Source organism: Canis lupus, chromosome 1 (genome assembly GCF_011100685.1).
Source record: "Canis lupus familiaris isolate Mischka breed German Shepherd chromosome 1, alternate assembly UU_Cfam_GSD_1.0, whole genome shotgun sequence".
Lineage (NCBI taxonomy): Eukaryota > Metazoa > Chordata > Mammalia > Carnivora > Canidae > Canis > Canis lupus.
In genome coordinates this window covers 113384350-113406802 of record NC_049222.1, presented here as the reverse complement: position 1 = coordinate 113406802, position 22453 = coordinate 113384350, and the positions used below count along the sequence as shown (strand labels likewise).

The 22453-nt window shown below is 53.9% G+C and overlaps 2 protein-coding genes across 3 annotated transcripts; one reads left to right on the top strand and one right to left on the bottom strand.

Moving 5' to 3' along the window:
* The first annotated feature begins 6081 nt into the window (after positions 1–6081).
* On the top strand, positions 6082–11125 carry TMEM91 (transmembrane protein 91). Of its 2 annotated transcripts, none has more exons than XM_038528803.1 (4): positions 6082–6245; positions 7685–7923; positions 10202–10351; positions 10853–11125. In XM_038528803.1, the coding sequence occupies exons 2-4, from the start codon at positions 7714–7716 to the stop codon at positions 11009–11011; spliced, it is 519 nt and encodes a 172-aa protein (XP_038384731.1). In that variant the 5' UTR covers positions 6082–6245; positions 7685–7713; the 3' UTR covers positions 11012–11125. The 2 variants fall into 2 exon arrangements, with proteins under 2 accessions (XP_038384731.1, XP_038384730.1); XM_038528802.1 differs by lacking the exon at positions 6082–6245 and adding an exon at positions 6597–6744 and having other exon boundaries at positions 10853–11124.
* Positions 11126–12771: 1646 nt separating this feature from the next.
* EXOSC5 (exosome component 5) lies at positions 12772–22291 on the bottom strand. Its single transcript, XM_038528801.1, has 6 exons — positions 22053–22291; positions 16903–17016; positions 16269–16390; positions 14844–14984; positions 13609–13698; positions 12772–12962 (listed from the first exon to the last, which is right to left on the bottom strand). Exons 1-6 carry the CDS (start codon positions 22198–22200, stop codon positions 12870–12872), a joined length of 708 nt encoding a protein of 235 aa, XP_038384729.1. The 5' UTR covers positions 22201–22291; the 3' UTR covers positions 12772–12869.
* Between the last annotated feature and the right edge of the window lie 162 nt (positions 22292–22453).

The following is a 22453-nucleotide window of genomic DNA, read 5'->3' as shown; positions in this document are numbered from 1 at the left end:
AATTGGCCCGAGCAGGGAGCGAGGGCGGGGCTAAGGTGTGATGGGCGTTTTCTCTCCCCTCTCTCTCCATTTTGGGAAGAGTGGCTCTCCCAGCGCGACTCGTGGTTCCGCCATGTGGGGCGTGGTCGGGCCGCTGCCATCTTGAGTGTGGCTGAGGAAGCCTGCGCGCCAACTGCTAATCCCGGACGCCTTCCGCACAAAATAAGCGCGCGCATCTGGCCATGCTAAGACTCTCCCAGCCGGGACCGAGATCAGACGCTTGAGCCAGGAGCAAGGGGGAAGCTCCCTGAGGTCATGGCGTGCTTCCCCCCCGCCCCCCCGCCTTATCATGAAAAAAAAAATCCTTCCTCCCTCAGAGAGACTCAAGCTTGGGAGGGGGTTTTCCTTCCTTTTTTTAGAGTTTCCCTTGGCTCCCCGAGTACTGATAAATGCAACTTCCCTCTCCGGAAGGCCGCCCAGTTCGCTGTTACTGATTCTGAGCAAGGATGGGGAGCGTGGGGGAAGGGGTATGAGAAATGAGGAACCGAGGCCCCTTTATCTGCAGAAAACCTAGTTCTTGGAGGCTGGACTCAGCCAGTAACGTGTCATGTGACTCTCTGCGCAGCTCCAGGTCTCAATTATCTCATCCGTGCAATGGGTGCAAGTAGAGTGACTGAGTCAGAGGCACTGATTACCTGAGCAGTGTATCCTCCACCCTCAAAATCCACTTGAACCCCTAGTCTGTCCCTATTCCTCCAGCCCAGACCAGGACCGAAGGAGCCTCATGTTCCTATTTCTAGCAAAATGGGACCACACGAGTAGTCAGTCACCACCTCAAAATCATAAATGGGGGGGAGTTAGTTGGTGGCTCAGTGGTTAAGCCTCTACCTTTAGCTCAGGTCATGATCCAGGGTCCTGGGATCCAGCCCTGTTGGGCTCCCTTCCCAATAGGGAGTCTTCCTCTCCCTCTCCCTCTGTCCCCTCCTCCCCAGTTCATTCTCTCTCTCTCTCTCTCTCTCTCTCTCTCTCTCCCTTGCAAATCAATTCTTTAAAATTACAGGTGGGGGGGCAACATCTTAATAGGATAATATTTATAGGGCAGCCTGGGTGGCTCAACGGTTGAGCCTCTGCCTTTGGCTCAGGGCGTGATCCTGGGGTCCTGGGATCGAGTCCTGCCTCTTTATGTCTCTCATGAATAAACAAATAAAATATTTTTTAAAAAAGAAAGAAAATGGTTCCCAGGTCAGCTACCTAGATTTAAGTCTTAGCTCTGCCCCTTCTGTGTAACCTATAGCCTCTCTGTACCTTGGTTTTCTTTTCTGCAATGTGAGGATGAACAATAGGATCCACTTTGTTGGACTGTTGTCAGGATTCGATGAATTAATGTATGAAGTTGTTTTAAACTATGCCTACAGATTTTGTCTTTTTTTTTTTAAAGATTTTATTTATTTATTCATGAGAGACGCACAGAGAGAGAGGCAGAGACACAGGCAGAGGGAGAAGCAGGCTCCATGCAGGGAGCCCGATGTGTGGGACTCGATCCCGGGACCCCAGGATCAGGCCCTGGGCGGAAGGTGGCGCTAAACCGCTGAGCCACCAGGGCTGCCCTTTTCTTTTCTTTTCTTTTCTTTTCTTTTCTTTTCTTTTCTTTTCTTTTCTTTCTTTTCTTTTTTTTCTTTTCTTTCTTTTCTTTTCTTTCTTTTCTTTTCTTTTCTTTTCTTTTCTTTCTTTCCTTTCCTTTTCTTCCTTTCCTTTCCTTTCCTTTCCTTTCCTTTCCTTTCCTTTCCTTTCTTTTCTTTTCAGTAAGTGCTGTGCCCAACTTTGAGGCTCGAACTCACAACCCCAAAATCAAGAGAGGCATGTACTTCTGACTGAGCCAACCGGGCGCCCCGTCCACAGATTCTTTGATATGCCTTCATTCTTTTATTATTATTATTATTTTAACTTTTATTTATTTAAGTAATCTCAACACCCAACGTGGGGCTTGAACTCAATCCCAAGATCAAGAATCTCATGCTCTTCTGGCTGAGCCAGCCAGGCACCACTGATAGGCCTCCTTTCAATACACGGAAGCTGATTCCTTTCCCCCTTGATTACAGGTTGCACTTAAAGCTCACTTCTAGCCAATACAGTGTGGCAGAAGTGTTGCTGTGTGACTTCCAAGACCAGGTCATAAAAGGCATTGAAGCTTCCTCCCCGCTCTTTCTCTTGGGTGGTTCACTGTGAGGGAGGTCAGCCACCATGTTGTGACAGCAGAGAAGCAGCCAGTGGAAAGACCCAAGTGGGGCAGAACCGGAGCCTTCTGCCAACAACCGGCACCATGCGAGTGATCCACGTTGCAAGTAGATCTTCCAACCCCAGTGGGATCTTCAGATGACCACAGCCCTGGCCAGCATGAGACTCCTGGAATTAGAACCACCCAGCCAAGACACTGATTAGCAGAAACTATGTCAGATGATAAATGTTTGTTTTAAGCCACTGGGTTTTGGGGACTGATTTGTTATGAGGCAATAGATAACTACTACAAATTGTAATGAATCTGGGACGGTGCCCGCCAAATAGGAAGTAACTGCCCATTATTGATGGGTTTTCTTATTGGTGTGTTATTACTGAAGTGGAATATTTCACATCCCCTTTCTTTTTGCAACAATATTCTACATATCTTTTCCAAGAAGCAAACTGAATATTTAATTACTTTTTACTTTTTAAATTTAAAAAATTGTGGTAAAAAGGCACATAAGATTTACCATTTTAGCCATTTTTAGCTGTACAGATCAGTGGCTTTACGTCCATTCACATAAATGTGCAACCGATCTCTAGAGCTCTCGTCATCTTGCAAAATGGAAACTCTGTACCCACAAAAGAACAAAGTCCCTGGGGCAGCCCAGGTGGCTCAGTTGGTTAAGCATCTGACTTGGTTTCGGCTCAGGTCATGATCTCAGGGTCATGAGATGCAGCTCTGCATTGGGCTCCATGCTAGGCATGGAGCCTGCTTGAGATTCTCTTCCTCTTCCTCTGCCCTTCCCACCCCCCATTCCTGCTCTCTTTCTCTCCCTCTCTCACTCTAAAAATATATAATAAATAATTTTTTAAAATTTAATTAAAACAACATCCTAAGATTATGTTTTCTGTTGGTTGCCAGAGGGAAGGGAGATGGGCAAACTGCATGAAGGGAAGTGGGAGACAGAGGCTTTCACTTGTGGAATGAATGAGTTGGGGGTGGAAGGTGCAGAATAAGGAGTACGGTCAATGCTATTGTAATGGCTCTGTAGGGTGACAGATGGTAGCCACACTTGTGGTGAACATAGCAGTTGGGTCTAGAGCAGTTGGGTCACTATGTTTATACATGAAACTAATGTAACATTGTGTGTCAACTATACTCAAAAAATGAAAAAAACAAACAGGGGCCTCTGGCTGTCTCAGTGAGGCCTGTGACTCTTGACCTCGGCATCATGACTCAGAGCACCATATTGGGCTTACCCAAAAATACATAAATACATAGATAAACAAACTACAAACAAAACCCACCACCGCCACCAACCCCTTCCTTTTCCTCCAGGTCCTGGCAACCACCATTCTACTTTCTATATTAATATGACTATCTGGTGCCTCACAGAAATAGAATGATTCAACAGTTGTCCTCAGGGTTAGTCCATATTGTCGCACATGTCAGAATTGTCTCCCTTTTGTTTCATTTATTATTATTATTATTTATTACTTTTATTTTTAAGCAGGCCCCAGGCTCAACATGGGGCTTGAACTTACAACCCCGAGGTCAAGAGTCTCAGGCTCTACTGACTGGGCCAGTTGGGAACCCCTGAATTTTCTTCCTTCCTAAGACTGAATACTATATACCCCATTTCCTTCATCCAGTCATCTGTTGATGGACCCTGGGGTTGCTTCCATCTTTTGGCTATGGTGAATAAGGCTGCCATGAACAGGGTGTACAAATATCTCTTCAAGATCCTGCCTTCAGTTCTTCGGGATCTTGTAGAATTGGTGGGTCATATGGTTATTCTGTTATTTTAAGATTTTTATTTATTTATTCATGAGAGACACACAGAGAGGCAGAGACACAGGCAGAGGGAGAAGCAGGCTCCTTGCAGGGAGCCCAATGTGGGACTCGATCCCAGGACCCTGGGATCACGCCCTGAGCTAAAGGCAAATGCTCAACCACTGAGCCCCCCGGGGTCCCAGTAATTCTATTTTTAATTTTTGGAGAAACTGCCATACTATTTTCCATAGCAACTGTACATATTGTTTTACATCTTGCTTTTTTTCACTCAGTGATACATCTTAGAAAGTTATCCATGTCCGCATGTAGAGATCCAACTCACTTTTCCCCCCAAAATAACTGTTTTGAAGTATAATCTATGTGTAGAAAAGTGCATAAATCATAAGTGAACAGCTGGATTCAATTCCATAAATGCACCTGATAATCAGAAGTCAGCTCAAGGAAAGAACATGACCTTTCCCCACAGTGCCCCAAGGGTAACTACTAACTGGACTTCTAACAACATGGATTAATTTTGCCTGTTTTTTTTTTTTTTTTTAAGATTTATTTATTTATTTATGATAGGCATAGAGAGAGAGAGGCAGAGACACAGGCAGAGGGAGAAGCAGGCTCCATGCCGGGAGCCCGATGCGGAACTGGATCCCGGGACTCCAGGATTGCGCCCTGGGCCAAAGGCAAGCCCTAAACCGCTGAGCCACCCAGGGATCCCCAATTTTGCCTGGTTTTAAATTTTATATAAATGAAATCACACCGTATGTATTGTCAGGCATCTTCTGTCTTTTGCGCAGCATTTCGTTTGCGAAACTCATCCACACTGTTGCACGTGGCTGTAGATTTTTCCTTTCCTTTGCTGTATAATTTCCTTTATGTGAAGATGCTACAACTTATTTACCTATCAGTTGGTGGAAATTTGTCTCGTGGTGGACATACAGTCGCATCTAGTTGGAGTGGACTTTCTGGGTCACAGGATATATACTGAGTGATAGAAGAAACTGCTCCAAGATTTGGTGGAAAACTGAGACTGGTGGGAATTCACACCCTGTCCCCCACCCCCCATCCTACAAATAGGGATTATAGGGCTACTTTGTGCCAGGTGCTGTTCTAGGCTCTGGTGAACAAAAAGGATCAAATCCCAGCCCTCCTGATCTGACCCCAGTGTAGGAGAATTCAAACCACAAACAATAGAAATCTATGCTTCATGGTGACAAGCTGTATGAAACAACCGCCAGAGCAGGTTAAGGAGCTAGTGACAGGTTATCTCTCCCAGATCAAAACAATCCTGCTCCAGGTCCCTGTCGTCTACCCTCTGGTGGGTCTCCCTGCCTGTCTGCCAGAAACTCTGGCTGAGCCAAGTGCACTTGCAGACACCATCTGCTCTCCCTGGGAGTGGGGCCGGTGCCAACTCCAGCGTCTGGACTCTTGGCACAGAGCCCTGGAGCCCTGGAGCCCTGGAGCGAGGGAACTCTGGCCAGCCCCACATCCAGAGGGAAATCCTTCAGTTTGGCGGGGGCTGGTGAGATGGAGGGCCCCTGGGAAGGAGAAGCTGGTGCGAGCTGGGTGGGCTCCAGGAGGGAGAGGGTGAGGAGGGTCTCTTACTCAGGCTGATGGAGACACAAGTGGATAATGATACTCATAAACATCATCAAACATATCCAGAGTGCCCACGTTTCCAGACTTTGGGTAAATGTGGGATGTTGGTTATCGCCCCTGATGTGAGTGCTTTATGTAAGAGGCAGGGAGTGTTGAGCCCATTTCACGGATGAAAAACTTAGGGTTCAGAGGTGATGCCATCATCCAGAGGCCACACAGCAAGCGCCTTGAAGAGCCTGGAAGGCCTCTTGGGCCTGTGTGGGTCCAAACACTGATTCCTGACCATGCCTTCTACCACCTGATCACCAGGTGGGCACCTGGGCCTCCTTTCCCTGGAAACTCCCACCCCCCCTTCTGCCCCGTTGCCCCCTCCCGTTCCCTTGGGCCAGCGAGGAACACAGCCCTGGCTGTAATCTGCCCACCCCGGCGCCGGTTGTTCACCTCGGCCAAGTGAACCCACACCCCTGGACCTCAGCCTCTTTATCTGTAACCCGGGGACGGCGATGCAGCTGCCGGGAAGCAGCAGCGCGATGATGACTGTGAAGCCTCTACCGCACGGGCCAGGGGTCCGGGCTTAGTCTGCACCCAGGGAACCGGGCCCCCCGCGTACCCCAGGACGGTAAACGACTGCGCCTCCTGGGCCGTCCTGGGCGGTAAGCGTGTACGTGTCCATGCACAGCGCTAAGAGCACCGCGCACCGTTAGCCGCCGTGGCTCGTATCATTACTGGCGGGGCGCAGGCGGGCCGGGCCGGGAAGGCCCTGGAGGAGCGGGGCGCCCCCTCCTCCGCCCCGCAGCGCGTGGGCCTGGGCTGGGGCGGGGGCGCGCTCAGGGCCCGCCGCCTCCGAGCCCCCCGCGGGACTCCCGCGCCCCTGGGCCGGCAGGGGTTGCGCGCTGGGCGCTGACGTCGGCCTTCAAGGCCCCCTCCCGGGCCGCGGCGGAGGGCGGAGCCGCAGCCCGCCGCCCCGCCCCCATCCCCGCCCCCGCGCGCTGCGGGCCTGGGGCGCCGAGCCGGGAGCCCGCGGAACGCGCAGACCCCGCGCCCCCAGGCCCGGCTCCCGGGGTGCGCGGGGCTCCCGGAGTTCCGTCGCCTGCGGGCCGCAGGGTCGGGGCGGCTGTCGGTGCGGGGGCCCGGGAGGTCCCGACGTACGGCCGCGGGCGGTGAGTAAGGGGCGCCGGGGGGCGGCACGGTGCTGGGGATGGGAGGCAAACCCTCGGTGAGGAAGTGCGCCCAAGCCGGGTTTGGAATGAGGCGGGAGGCTTGGGGGCCCCGCGGGGGACCGTGGGGTAGCAGTATTCCTGGTGGTTGAGTGTGTACGAGTGTGGCGGGTTGGGGCTGTTATGGGGGGAATCGTGCAAAGGCGGATTCTGGTCAAACAGGAAGTGTGGGGGAGCTGGTGGGTGTGCGGGCAATCGTGTAGCGCCACGGATGTGGGTGGAGTAGGAGAGGGATGCGTGGACCGGGTGTTTGGGGCAGGTGTGCAAGGGAAGTGAGTGATGGGAACAAGGGAGGGTGTCTGGGGTGCATGTGTGGGAAGCCTGCGCTTATGTGTGCAAATAGGGGGTCTGATGCTGGGGGAGCTAGGAGTGTGCAAGGGGTCATTTGGATTGAGTGTGTAAGGAGGTTGGGGGCTCCAGAGGGGTATTTAATGGGAGCTGATGTTGTTCAGGGTAAGTATGCAGGGACCCCTTTGGGAGATGGGTGCCTGAAGGTGGGGGTTGGGTTTGCCTGGATGAGTCTGTGTCGCCAGGTACTGGTGTATTCTGTGTGCAGACCTATAGGCACACGGGACGTGTAGTTCGTGGGGCAAGTAAGTGTGCAAGGCACGGTTTGGAATAGGTGCGCAACAGGTATGTCTTTTTGCCTGGAAGACAGAATCCCACACTAGACTGCCGAGCCCGCCCCCCCACCGCCCCATTCTCTTCACAACTTGGCCCAGCCTCTTTAATCCCGTGGGCCTCAGTTTTCCTCTCTGTAAAACGAGCCTGAGGGTCAGTGAACTAACTAGTCTCTGCCAGGAATCTCTCCAGAGTCAGGGGTCAGAAGAAACATGATGAGACTTTTACAACTTTCTTTTTTTTTTCTTTCCTCTACCTTCAGGAAACCTCTCCGGGAGCCTTTCCCTAGCCATGGACAACCCCAGTCTTCGAGAGCTCCAACAGCCTCTGCTGGCGGGTGTGGGCTGTGGGCCCCCCCTCCAGAAACCTGGTGAACCCCAGCTGGGGCCTCCCTTTCGGGAGACGGCTTTTGCAGAGTCCCTGAGGGGCTGGCAGTTCTTGCCCCCACCTGTTCCTTCTGTGAGCGCTGGTCTTGGGGAGCTAGGGCCCCCTGACCTTGAGGTAGGAGCACCAGGCCTTATGGGAGCGGGCGGGGCTGGACTGGGCTGGGGGTATCTACCTCCTGCCTGGAGTCTCAATTCTTCGATGCCCAGTTGTTTTTCCAGGTCTATGCCTCCCCTGGTTTCTTTACCTTTTTCTAGATTTGTCACTCATCTTTCTTTCCTCACCTTGGCTATCTTCCCTCTGATTTCTGGCTCCCCTGTTCTCTGTCTTTCCCTCTCTCTCTGGTCCTGATCTCTTTTTTTCAGATTAACGTGTTAATTTGTATCATTTCTTTTTCCTTGTATATAGTGTGAAGCTTGTCTTCTATTTATTTCTTTCTTTAAAAGAATTTATTTTATTTTTTAAGATTTTATTTATTTATTCAGAGAGAGAGAGAGGCAGAGACACAGGCAGAGAGAGAATCAGAGAGAGAAGCAGGCTCCATGCAGGGAGCCCGACGCAGGACTCGATCCCGGGTCTCCAGGATCACAACCCGGGCTGCAGGCGGCTCTAAACCGCTGCGCCACTGGGGCTGCCCAATATTTTATTTTTAAGTGATCTCTCTACCCAGCTTGGGGCTCGAACTCATGACCCTGGGATCAAGAGTCACACGCTCTACTGACTGAGCCGGCCAGACTCCCCACTTGTCTTTTATTTCTTACACTTGGTTTTCCAAGTTACTATTCCTGTAGAAGAAATCACCCCAAAACTCAGTTGCTTAAAACAGCAACAATCATTATGGCTCATGGTTTCCACGGGTCAGGAGTCTGGGAGGGCCTGGGTTGGGTGGTTCTGGCTCGGTGTCTTTCATGAGGTTGCGGTCAGCCACTGGCTAGAGCTGAACCAGTCCAGGGCTGAAGCAGCTGGGAGCTGAGTGGGTGTCTCTCTCTTAATGTGTAGTCTTGGGGCTTCTGCATGAGGCTCCCCTTGTGGGTTGGTTTGGGCCTCCTCACAACATGGCAGCTTCAGCACAGTCCGCATCCTTCTGGGCCTCCCGCCTCCAGCACCAGTGCTTCGGCGAGGCAGAAACTGCCTCACCTTTCCTGACTTATGCTTGGAAATCATGTGGCATGACTTCTACCACATTCTACCAATTATGAGTGAGTCACAGCCTGCCCGGTCTCAAGGAGAGGGGACAAAGACCTCAGCCCTTGGTGGGAAGAGTATCACTCACACTATAAGAAGAGCATGTGGGATGGGAGACGGTGGTGGTCATTTTTGGAAACGCGGTCTGCGTCGTGGTGGCAGTTAGCGTCACTTTGACATTGTATGTGTCTGATGATTCCATTCTTTGAAGATGTTGGGGGCCTTATTATTTCTGCTCTTTAGGGTTTGTTGTGTGCCTGGTTATCTTTGGACTGTATGCTGGTCATCATGTTTGAAAAGCTATTTTCAGGAAAGATTATTTTGAGGCCTAGACGGAAGGTACACACCTTTCTGCAGAGAGGGTTTGGTTTGCTTCTGTCAGCTGCCTGGGGGCACTACCAGTTAGAGATCACTTTGAATCTAGTTCACGGGTTGACTGAAAGGTGTTTTTTTTTTTTTTTTTCTTCTGGGATTGACACTCGGCTGCAGGGCAAAAGAGGCCTTCTCCGTTCATTTGACCTCTCTGCTAACTTTGTTTTTATTTTCAGTTTTGGCCTTAATCTTGGGAGCTATTTAATACAAGATTAAAACAAAAAGCAATACCATTTTTTTTTAAAGATTTTATTTATTCATGAGAGACAGAGAGAAAGGCAGAGACATAGGCAGAGGGAGAAGCAGGCTCCCCACAGGAAGCCCGACATGGGTCCTGATCCCAGGACTCCAGGATCACACCCTGGGCTGAAGGTAGATGCTTAACCACTGAGCCACCCAGGCGTCCCAAAGCTATACCATTTTTTTTTTTAATCTAGAATTTATCGTTTTCAGCTGGCAGGTTTGTCCTAGTAACGTAGGCCACCAGAGCTCTCTTGATCTCCAACTTTTTGCCTGTTCCTGTCCCGATTAGTGTCTGCCTCCAGTTTGGGGGCTTTTAATTCTTCAATTGCAGTATCCGTGAGGGGACCTGTGAAGTCTTTGGAATTGCACATAAAACTTTGGGTGTGGGTGGGGTTCTTTGGAGACAGGGTACAGAGCTTCCCCTCAAAGGGATCCAGGGTGTAGAAAGTTAAGAGCCAGTTTCCTGGAACACTTTCCTCTCTTGGGTGTTTCCGGGGAGGCCCTGGTATTGGTCTTTGGGGGCTATGGGGAGCAGAGCAGGGGGGCAGGGAAGGTGGGTGGTGGTGCCCACGCAGGCCCTTTATCCTACGCATAGGATGCATCATCCAGCGACAGTGATTCGGACTGCGATGGGGGCAGCCTTCTCTCCCCGCTCCTACCCCACGACCACCTCGGCTTGGCTGTCTTCTCCATGCTCTGCTGTTTCTGGCCTGTGGGCATCGCTGCCTTCTGCCTGGCCCAGAAGGTCAGTCGTGGGTGGGGCTGGGAGCGGGCTGGATATAAGGGTAAAGTGCCTTCCGAACAAAACAGAGGTGCAATGCGTGGGTGGGGTGGGCAAAGTGGGGAGAAGGACGTGTACAGAAACGTGGAAGGGTAAACCGAGCGTTTCACAGTGAAAGCCCCGAGTGGTGGTTAGGAACCTGAGCCCAAGTCCCAGGGGCGGCACACTAAGATTTTGGGGGCGAGCCACTTAACCTCCCTGTGCCTCTTTTTCGTCGTCTGTGAAACGGGAATAATCCCCACCTCTGGGTCATCGTGGGGCTCAAATGAGTTAGAGCAGGGGCACAGGGTAATAGGTGGGTACTTTTATTAGCCACCTGGGCTCCCCTGTCCCCAGCTGTCTGACCCGCAGGGGCCGCCCCCAGTCTTTGGAATCTATGAATGCGTCCGCGGGTGGGGGGGGGCTGCGGGCGCCGGTGGGACGGGACGGGGGCTGCCTGAGTCACCGCTGCCCACGCCTCCACAGACCAACAAGGCTTGGGCCAAGGGGGACGTCCAGGGCGCAGGGGCCGCCTCCCGCCGCGCCTTCCTGCTGGGGGTCCTCGCCGTCGGGCTGGGCGTGTGCACCTATGCGGCCGCCCTGGTGACCCTGGCCGCCTACCTGGCCTCCCGAGAGCCGCCCTAGCTGCCCCTGCGCCCCCGCTGCGAATCAGGGCCCGGGAGCCGGGGCGTCGGCGGGCGACGTGGAGCAGCCCGGGGGAGGCGGCCGCAAGCCCCCCCTTCCCGGCCGCGGCGTGAGATTAAACTCCAGACGCTCTCGCAGCCAAAGCTGTGTGTGTGTTGTACTGGGGGTGGGGGGAGACCGGGGAGGGGCCGTCCCCGGGGTGCTCCCCGAGGCCTCAGAGGGGAAGAGGGCTCCCCAGCTTGCAGACTACTCTCCCCAGTGTAGCCCTGGAGTAAATAAGCGCTGGGCCCAAGGGCTTACTCCTCACCTCGGCCCAAGAGACAGCTCTTTGAGCCCCCCCCCTTACCCCCCCTTCTCTGCCCCTGGGAGCTTTGGGGAAGGCCGAATGGGCTCCCCCCCTGAGCTCCTTCCGCAGCAAGAGGCAGAAACTCCACTCAACAGCAACAAACGGGAAGGAGCCGGAGGCAGAACTGGACTCTGGGGCTGGTGTGAAACGGTCTGATCCCTCCATCTCTTGGGCCTCCTTCTGTGCTGCCTTGGGGTGGGGGGATGGCCCCAGGAGCTTAGGCACCCCTGTGGGAATCACAGGGCCAGGCCAGGAGCAGACCTGAGCGCCCACTGAGCCGGCCGGGTGGGTGACCGAGTAATGGCAGGACGGGCGGTTTGGTTTTCTCACTGTTTAATGCCATTCCGGTGGATCTTCCTAGAAGAAAACGCTCTCCCACTTGGCGTTCTCCTGAGTCTCACGGAGCACAATTTCAAGCTGAAGACTTTGATGCTTTTTCCTTCTTGGTTACTGGGGACGAAAATGACACAGGCTCCAAGGGGGCAATTGTGGGAACTGTGTGAACTAGTTCAAGCATGTGAAGCACGCAGCAGAGGGCCCGCCAGACATATAATTTTCACTGTAAACCCCCAATGTCAGTGCCCCATGGAATCTGGTGACCATGTGGCCCAGCTGTGGGACAGTCCCTCCTCATGGGATGCTCTTGCCTTCTTGGCTCCCGCCCACTAGATACGGGGGCGGGGACCACAGCAGACCAATGTTGACTAGCCCCCTATATTTTCACACACCTTAGGGGGTGCTACACCCATGAGAGACCATGGGTCTCGGCCACCTCTGGTTACAGATGGGGAGCTGTGGTCCTGGGTGTCCTGGTATCCCTCGGGCTGGTCTGAACACTGAAAGGCTCTGGGGCTGGCCTCTGAGCAGAACCCCTGCTCCATCACCAACTAGCTGGTACCTCCAGCAGCTGACTGACCTGAGCTTTTTTCACGTTAAGACAGGATGCCAAGACCCACAAGGCCCTGCCGCTGTGCCCATTCCCCCCCTGACCCAGCTCTTCCCTCTCAGGTCCCCACCTGCTCTGCTCCAGCCACTAGAGCCACACTGGAGCCTCACCACCTTCCATAGGCCTCCTCCGGGGCTTCCCTTGGATGCCTCCATCCCCTGGGCATCCCTTTTAAAAATTCACCCTCCTCAAACCCCTCTTCCCTGCTTTATTCATAGCATTTACCACCACCTGATAAACACTGATATTCTTTGCCCATCACCCCACTGCTTCCTGAACCTGGGGGGGGTCATCATTCACCCCCGAGTCTAGCACCTGGCAGGGCCTGCACATAGCACATAGCAGGTACCCCAGTATTAGATTGGTGGTTGGGTTGGGGAAGGAAGGGCTTTCCCAGGTCGGAAATGCTTTCTTGGGGGCCGGGGTCCCGTGCCCCAGGCCCACGAGCTCATCCGGGCACACAGGGACTGAGAGGCGAGGTTAGCTGCTGGTTTATTTTCCACGGAGGTAGTGGGTGGTGGCGGTGGCTGTGGCCACGGCGGAGGGGCGCCCTGCCCCGGCTTGTCTCAGCTCTTGGAGTAACGCCTCTGCAACGATTCCCGGTAGAAGCGGAAGACGTGTTGTGAGGCGGCCTGGGCGGCGGCCAGGCACTGCTGGAGCTGGAGGCAGAGAGAGCTGCTGGTGCCGGGGCCTCCCTGCTCCCACCCAGCTGACCCCACAGCTTGCCCTGACCTCAGCTGGTTCCCTGAGCCCCCAGACCTCCTGCCTCCCCTGCAGTGGCCTTTCTTTCTTCCCCATTTCGTGGGATCTTTCTTAGAGGGGACACAGAAAGAGGTGAGGGCTTCAGGGGTCCGATTCCGGCAGCTCCAGGAGCATGGATGGTGGGACCAGGCATCCTGACCGCTGGACGAAGCCTCAACGTGGCACAGCCCCAACCGGAGATCTAGAACTTTTGAGCCACAGGCCCTATGGTGCCAAATCACCCTGAGAGTTGCAGAATCTGGGACCCCAGATCCCGACCACCACACATTCCTAGGTTCACAGGAAGCCCAGGTTGGAGGCGCTCTTGGAGACCAGAGTGCTGGAATTCTGGGGGGCAAGCTGAGCTGGAAGGGGAGGGCTTTCAGGTGCCTCCCCTCCTTTGCTCTCCAGACTAGGGCTTCCCTTTAAAATTCCCACAAGGGTTTCTGTGCCTGCATCCAAAAGGGATGTAAAAAGGCGCTCTCCTTCAACCTCCCGGTGTCCCGACAAGACCTCACGTCAGGAGGGAGGGATCTGGCCTCCACCCCATCTCCACACTGGTACCTCAGCAGCAGAGTAGAGCCCCTTGGTGGTGGACATTAGCAGCTTCCGTTCCACGCTGTCCAGCGCAAAGGTCAGGACGGCCCGGGCCTCCTAGAGACGAGGGGTAGGAATGCCTGGACTCTCCCCTCAGGCACAAGCTCAGCTGGTCCCCAAGAGGGGACCTGCCCTTCCCACAGCCCACACTCCCAAATGTGTCAAGTGGAGGTGTGTACAGTTTCCCTGGACAACGCTCTTGGCCTTTCCTTCTTCAGAAGCCCCATGCCCTCATTCCACCCACATGGTTCCAACAGGGGCAGCCGCACGGCCAGTCATCAGCTGGTACCTCTAAGCCCCCTGCTCCCCTTCCCTGCTTTGTACCACCCAGGCTGGAGGCTGGCAAACTATTTCCCAGACTCCTTTGCCTGTTAGGGGCCACCAGTAATCTGGAGGAGCGGCTGAAGGAGGGAGGACCGCATCCTGTCCTTGCTCTGACAGGAGCAGGGGCTATGGCTGTGGCAGTTCCCACAGGGCCACAGAGGCCGGAGTGGGCTCTGGACTTCGGCTGCCAGGGCGAAGCCAGGACGCCTTGTGTGCACCCAGAACCCACTGTGACTGTGTCTCCTGCGAGCACAGAGTGGGAGCACCCTACTGGCTTCTGGTCTCTGGGTATCGCCCTTCTTCCTGGTTGCTCCTTCGACTCTTCCAACATTATCATAACCGGTTCCCTCAGTGGATTCCTGTCTGAAATACCTCAGGTGGGTTCTGCTTTCCCGCCAGGATGCACCCATCACGGTACCAGGTGAGGATCTCGGAGGAACCCCCAGGGCACTGTGACCTTGAGCTGGTGAGGAAAGTCTAGAGTTCTGGAGGCTGGTCATAGCCTTGGGCCAGGGGCTGGCTAGAGAACGGAACCAAATGGAACCAACATGCAGAAGACAGCAGACACTGAGAAGCAAAACAAGGGCATCCTCAGGGTGTTTGAGGCCCTGGCTCCAGCTGGACCTCTGTTCTGAGGCCCTCTGTCCCGAAGGTCAATATGTTCCCTTTTATTTTTATTTTTTTATTTTTTATTTTTTATTTTTTTTAATATGTTCCCTTTTAACTGAAGTGGGTCCGAGCTGGGGTGCTAGCACTCGCCCTGATGAATGAACCCGAACTTGCCAAATGGGACTGACGTGACAAGTGTTCCGGGAAGTGAGGCCCAGGGGAGGAGTGTCTGCTCAAGGCCGTTCACCAGCCATGGCCTTCAAACTTACCTTCTCTTGCTTGGCTGTGGGATCCAGCACGAGGGTGCCATCAGAGTTCAGAGCACAGGTGACCCCACAGAAGAGGGCCCGCATGGGCACACCTGCGTCCACCAATGCCATGCAGGCGGCGTTCAGGCAGCAGGCCAGGAGCTGGGTGCCACAGGGAGGGGTTAAGAAGCGTTCCCACTATAGTGGTGGCCACAGAGTAGGTCTATCCCTCCATTCACCCCGCCGCTGCCAGTGGGCCCACTTCACTAACTGATCACAGGAAGGCAGCGTACGGCATGGTGGCTCGAAGTGGTTCTGGGGTCAAGTGTCCTCGGGTTCCTGACCCACCTTTGCCACCTCTTGGCGGTGTGAGCTTGAGCAAGTGACTTATTCTCTCTGAGTCTCAATCGGGGGTCATAAGGATATTCAACAGATTTGTACCGGGTGGGGGGGTAGGGGGGTAGGGGAAGAGAGAAACCTTCCACGATCGCATAGGGAGGGAGTGGCAGGGCCAGGCCTGGAGCCTGGGGATCTGGAGGCCGCCACCACCAGCTGACAGCCTGACAAGGTGACAGAAGGAGGAGCAGTCATCTTTAGGGGTGAGGTGTGGCTGTGGCATGCGCAGGAGAGCCGAGGCTGGAGCCTAACAGCCAGCCCTGCCTCAGTTTCCTCTAGTCTCTGCGCCCAGCCCCGTCACGGTGGCCACGAGTCGAGCTTTAGGTTTAGGGTCAGTCGGTCCCATCTCTGCCACTGTCCCTGTTACCTCCCCTCTGGCCTTCAGCTTCCTGCTCTGGGAAATGGGGCCTGCTCAAAGCTGGGCCACGCAGCTGCAAGCCCCTCTAGAAATGCCCATTTCTGGCCCTCAGTCCCAACCTCTCACTGAACCACAGGGATCTACAGTCGAGCTGCTGACCCAACTCCTCTGCCCGCTCAGGACTCCCCGCTCAAGGTCAGAGAAGGTCAATGGCACAGGTTTTGTAGGCAGTCAGGCCTGGGCTTGAGTTCTGCCCCTGCCGCCTTCCAGCTGTGTGACCCTGGGTAAGGGACTTCCCCTCTCGGGGCCTGTTTCCTCACCTCAAACATGGGAACATAGGAACTCCCATCTGCCCGGGGCCTCGGGCTCTGGGAGCACATGGCTTGGGCTCAAATCCTCGCTCTGCATTATTAGACAGAAGCTGACCTTCCTGTGCCTTAGTTTCCCCATTTGGGCCATGGGGGATTATAGTGGCACCGAACTGTCGTGCCGTGAGGATGAAGTGAGTTAACATGTATAAGGCACTCAGACCAGTGCCCGACGCGTGGTGAGCACTCAAGTGGGTTTGCTATTCTTCAATAAGAGGGTGCCTGTCAAGTGTTCGGAGGCCTCCTGGCTAACAGAGCAAGGGAGGCCACCACGGAGATTCTGGAGGACTTCCTGGAGGAGGCGGCCTGGGGGGAGAAGGATACAGAGCCAGCATCACTGACGACCTGCAGCACCACAGTGATGGAGGTGCGGGGGTGCAGCGTTCCCAATACCACTGCTTCACACGTGTTCCTGATCAGTCGCTCCCGGCTCTTCTCCGCGACGCCTGGGGAAAATCAGGGGTGGGGCAGGGCGGGGTGGGGTTGTCAGCCTCTTCCCTTCCTTCCATCTGGCTCACCTTCCTCCACACGCCCCACCCAAGCCCTCTGGAGAGGGCCTGCCATCTCCACCAGGGCTGGTGCAGGACCCTGCACGGATGACAGAGGACCCCCAGTGGGAAGGAGGCAGGGCCTGACCGGACCCACCCCGCCCCACCCCTGCCCCCTCCAGCATCCAGCAAGGGAGCCTCTTGGGGGAGGAAAACCCTGAGTTCCTCTGTCCCCTGCCGCTGCCCACTTCTCAGCTGGCTGCTGAACCCAGCCTCAGCGTAAGGGGGAGAGTAAACGGGTGGAAAAACAGGTTAGTGGAAAGAAGGGGAGATGGAGCCAGGAAAGAGGAGTAGGGAGGACAGACTAGGAGGTGGGGGACAGACAGGAGGCCAAGAGCCGGGGAAAGGCGCAAAGAGCTGAGGGTGGGGACGGCGGAGGGGAAGAAGGTGGAGCTCCTGCCGCCCATTACCAGGCAGCCCGATCTTCGGCCTCAGGATCACCTCCAGGGTGGCCTTGTTGAAGATCTCTTTGCTGACTTTCACCTCGGCTGGCCCGTACACGCCCGCCAGGACTGACGTGTCCCCTGGGGAGAGAGCAGGGCAGGTCTCATGCACACCTTGCCTTCCTGGGGCTGCAGGGGTCAGGGTGGGGGCACCAGGGCAGTGAGCTGGCGGCTGGCCTTCCCTGCGCCAGCCCCGGGTCTGGCCCACCTTTTGCTGGTAGTGGTTCTTTGAGCACTGGCTTCACTCACGTCTCTGCCTACGCTTCTTCATCTGGGACATGGGGATGATGGCAGCACCTAACCTTGTAGCGTCGTGAGGATTAAACGAGGTCATCCACGTCAAACACTGCAGCTATGGCCCAGCGCACCACTGACTTTAGCTATTCTTAACTTCAACGGGAAGTTCTTCCCGAGGGCTAACCTTCCTCCTCCTTACTGCAGTTGGTCTCAACTCCTCACAAAGCTTCCTCCAACCTAGCTCTCTTCCCTCGGGCTCACGTCCCCAAACTCTGCAGTCATCGGGACCCCCGAGAGTGAGAAATACCCAGGAGTGGTCCTGAGTGGGCACGAATGGGGTCCGCGGAGGTAAGACCTGAGAAGCAAAAGCCTGGCTTCAGGGAGTGCCTGGTGGCTCAGTCGGTTGAGCATCTGCCTTTGGCTCAGGTCATGATCCTGGGATCGAGCCCCAAGTGGGCTGATCTTCTCCTTCTCCTACTCCCCCTGCTTGTGCAAGCATGCACGCTCTCTCTTGCTGTCAAATAAATCTTCAAAAAATCCAAAACCAAACAAAGAAAGCCCCCAAAACCCCTGACTTCTGGTCCTGCCTGCTTCTTGCTAGCTCTGTAACCTTGGCTGATTGTACTCACTTCTCTTGGCCTCAGTTTTACCATCTGCAAAATGAAGAGACTGAACTACACCAGTGGCTGTTGAAGCTTTTCTTGCCATAACTCTCAATTAAAAAATGTATTTTCTGGCACCACCCCAAGTTCATGCAAATCTCCATGTGTGGACACGCAACAAAGGCCTCATAAAACGCCTCTTACCATCACTGCTCTGACACTCTAATGCTTTCTACTCTACTCTAGTTCATTTAATTTTATTTACTTTTTATTTATTTATTATTTATTAAAGATTTTATTTATTTATTCATGAGACACACAGGGGCGGGGGGAGGGGGGAGCAGAGACACAGGCAGAGGGAGAAGCAGGCTCCATGCAGGGAGCCCGATGTGGGACTCGATCCCAGGACTCCAGGGTCACACCCTGAGCTGAAAGCAGATGCTCAACTGCTGAGCCACCCAGGCGTCCCAACTTATTTACTTTTTTGATTTTATTTTTACATGGGGCTCAAACTCACAGCCCTGGGATCGAGAGTCGGACGCTCCTTGGACAGAGTCCGTCAAGCGCCCCTACTCTATTCCAGTTAAAAAGTACTGCCAACCGCAGCAGTGGTCCTGAACCCTGGCTGCACGCTCAGAATCACCGGGGCACTTGAAAAGACGTCCAGCCCCCTCCCCCAGAGATCCTAATTCAGCTGCCGGGTGGGGCATGGGCACTGGGAGCATAAGAGCTCCCACGGGTCATTCTGACGTGCAGCTGGGCCCACAGTCTGCAGTGGGAAAAACAGCGCTTGAGCACAGCTTCGAAACACTGCAAACAGAATCTCTGCAGCGGTTACAGATGGAGAGGGGCCAGCCTTAGCAGGTGTGCGGTGGATTCTGGGACCCTGCCTTTTTAACAACCCCATCAGAGATTTGGAGGCCAAAGGCGGGTGGGACGTACTTTCCAGGGTCTGCCAGGGGTCCCAGAGTTTGGGAGTTTTAGAACGTGGAAGGCGTTAACCCTCCTCAGTGTTTCTGAAGTCTAAGAAACTCCAGGCATATGATTTTAGCAGAAGAGCAAAGTCTCCAGGAGGGCCTGGGAAGGTCCCCAGGGTCAGGGCATGTTTCCTGGGTTGGGGAGAAGGAGCTGCACCAGAGCTGAGGGATTCTCTTGGCTCCAGGAGAATCTGCCCTCAGAGGGGAACTTAACCACACAGGACGAGATCCACACGTTGCTCTTCATTCTTTTCTGGATGAGCTGCCTGTGGCCCCCATGAACCTAGGAGATCCTCCCTCTCATCTTCTCAGGGACATGGCCCCAGCAATTTTCGGGAGCAATTCAAGGAATTCTATATTCTTTGGATCCACATCCATCTTCAACTCCTGCCCCATTTATCTGATCCTCTTCCAGCAAAGCTCTCAAAGACAAGTCTGACTTGCTGTCTTCTTCTCCTCCCTGACCCCACCACTCCACCAAACAGCTCTTGACAGCATCACAGATGACATAGGTCCGGACTGTCCACCGACAGGTCTGGAGGACGGATGCAGCTGGTGGGCCCTTACATCTCAAACACTTCTCTGAGCCCCTCTGAGGTCAGTGTCCTCTCTGGGTTTTCCTCCCACCTTATTGGCTGCTTTTCTCTGGTCTTTTCCTAGCTCCTCACAGGTTAGACAACCCTGGATTTAGTCTGTGACCTCTTCTCTTTCCACCTACACTTGTTCTCTTTATTTCATCCAATCAATAGTGTGAAACACCATCTATAGCCAGAGAATTCCAAATTATATATTTAGGTTGAGTCTCTCTCTTTTTAAGATTTTATTTACTTATTTGACACAGAGAGAGAGAGAGAGAGCGCGCACAAGGGGGGAGCAGCAGGCAGAGGGAGAGGGAGAAGCAGGCTCCCCACTGAGCAGGGAGCCTGATGCTGGGTGGGATCCTAGACCCTGAGATCATGACCTGAGCTGAAGGCAGATGCTTAACTGACTGAGCCACCCAGGCGCCCCTGGGTCTCTCCTCCCAAATGCAGACTTCTATATCCTATTGCCCTGTCCATATAGTCACTGTGATGTCCACCAGGCACTGCAAACTTAATGTTCCAAATTGAACTCCTTATCTCCCAGTACAGCTGATTTGGAAAAAAAATCTTGGTGTTATCCCTCTCCTTCTCACACTCCAACACTGAACCATCTGCAAGTTTTGTGTTTTACTTTCAACATACATACACCCAGAATCTCACCACCTCCACTGCTTCCACTCTGGTCTGAGCCACCGCATCTCCCCTTCTTTCTCATATCTATACAGTCAACACTGCAGCAGAGAGATTCTGTTAAAATATATCCAGATCATGTCAACCCTCTGAGCAAAACTTGGAAGCAGTGGCCCCCAGCTCATTCATTATGCATCACATGACAAGCAATCCTCCTTAGCTCTCCCCAGCCTCCTCACTGCTCTGGCCACACAGTCTACAGACTATTCCTCAAACACACCAGACAAATCCTTGCCTCAGGGCCTCTGCCCCTGCAGTTCTTCATCCTAGGTATGCTTTTCCTCCTGCTTATCTTCAAGGTTTGCTCCCTTACCTTTAGGTCTTTATTCAAATGTTACCATCTCATCAAGGCCTTTCCTGACTATCCGGTTAAGATCGCAACCCTCTCTGGCACACCCTATTTCCTTTCCCTACTATAATTTTTCTCCATAGGCATCTTCCGACATATTTTTTTTTAAAGATTTTATTTATTTATTCATGAGAGACACAGAGAGAGAGAGAGAGAGAGACAGAGACACAGGCAGAGGGAGAAGCAGGCTCCATGCAGGGAGCCCGATGAGGGACCTGATCCTTGGTCTTGAGGATCACGCCCTGGGCTGAAGGCGGCGCTAAATCGCTGAGCCACCCAGGCTGCCCTCCTACATATTTTTTTTTTAAAGATTTATTTATTTATTTATTTATTCATGATAGACAGAGAGAGAGAGAGAGAGAGAGAGGCAGAGACACAGGCAGAGGGAGAAGCAGGCTCCATGTGAGAGCCTGACGCGGGACTCGATCCCGGGACTCCAAGATTGCACCCTGGGCCAAAGGCAGGCGCCAAACCACCGAACCACCCAGGGATCCCCTTCCTACATATTTTACTTATCTTTTGTCTGTCTCCTCGACTAGAACATAAACTGTTAAGTCAGGGATTTAAAAAAAAATTTTTTTTAAGATTTATTTATTTATTCATGAAAGACAGAGAGAGAGACAGAGAGAGAGAGAGAGAGGCAGACAGAGAAGCAGGCTCCATGCAGGGAGCCGGAGGCAGGAGCCAAACCGTGGAGCCACCCAGGCATCCCTTTAAAATGTATTTTATTGGGATCCCTGGGTGGCGCAGTGGTTTGGCACCTGCCTTTGGCCCAGGGCGCGATCCTGGAGACCCGGGATCGAATCCCACGTCTGGCTCCCAGTGCATGGAGCCTGCTTCTCCCTCTGCCTGTGTCTCTGCCTCTCTCTCTCTCTCTCTGTGTGACTATCATAAATAAGTAAAAATTAATATAAAATAAAATAAAATGTATTTTATCCACGTATTCCCAGGACCCAGGACAGTGCTTAATGCGAATACACGTGTTCAATGAAGGAATGAATGAAAACAGGTTTTGTACCTGGGTAGAAGGTAATGCCCCTAGTGAGGAGGCTGAAGCATTTATGGGGGTGATTCTTAGGCTATCTTCAGAGGAATATTCACCCGGGGCAGGGAGCTGAGATGCATTTGGTCACGGGAAGGAGATATTTTACCCAATAGGGAAAGCCTGCCCCAAACCTAGGGATATTTACACGTATGGAGAGATGTGTATTGCTGTCAAAGGGATATATACCGCACAATCACTCTCAAATACTCTGAAAAGTATTTACCTGGACAAAAAGACATGCCCGCAGTCCAGAGAGTAATGAAGCCGGTAGTGTTGATTTGCGGGTCTATTTACGCGCAAGGGCAGGTTTGCCGCAGCCTGGCGTGCATGGACCCGGGGTGTCCGCGGGGGAGGCGGGAGACGAATTTAATCAAGGGAGATATTTACTCTGCTGAGCGCCTCTCTCCTCGGAGTATTTACCACGGTGGCGATACCGTCTCCCTTCTAGCCGGGAGCGCAGGATACGTTACTCCGGCATATCCGGGAGTATCCTCCCGGGCAAGAACTGCACCACCCGTGCAGGAGGGACACTTACCAGCTAGTGGCACTCCTCTGCACGGTAACCTGTAACCTTCCGAAACAAATACAACGTGGCGAACGTGGCACAGGCAGTATTTGCCTAGGGTAAGTCCTTACCTTGCAGGAAAGAGGCAGAGCCATCCGGCCGGGACAGCAGGTTCTGCTCACAAGCAAAGTGCCGGAGGCTGCAGCCCGGGCCCCGAGGGCCGGACTCTGTTCCAGACTCCGCGCAGGTCTTGGCGTCCGCCGGCAGCGCCCCCTCCATCGCCCCAGACCCCACGTGCCGCTGCGGAACCTCGCTTCCGCACGGGAGCGCGCGCGGGCGTCCAGCCTGCGTGCCCAGTGCGCACGCGCAGGTCCGGGGCGCCAGGACCCGTTCCCGCACGTGGCTCCGCGTTTACTAACAATCTGGCCCCTCCCACTCCCGCCTCGCAAGCCCATTGGAGAGTAGCGAAGAGAGGGCGGGCCTTGGCATGGACTCGTCCTACCCGAAGCCCCCGCGCCCTAAAGCCCTAAGG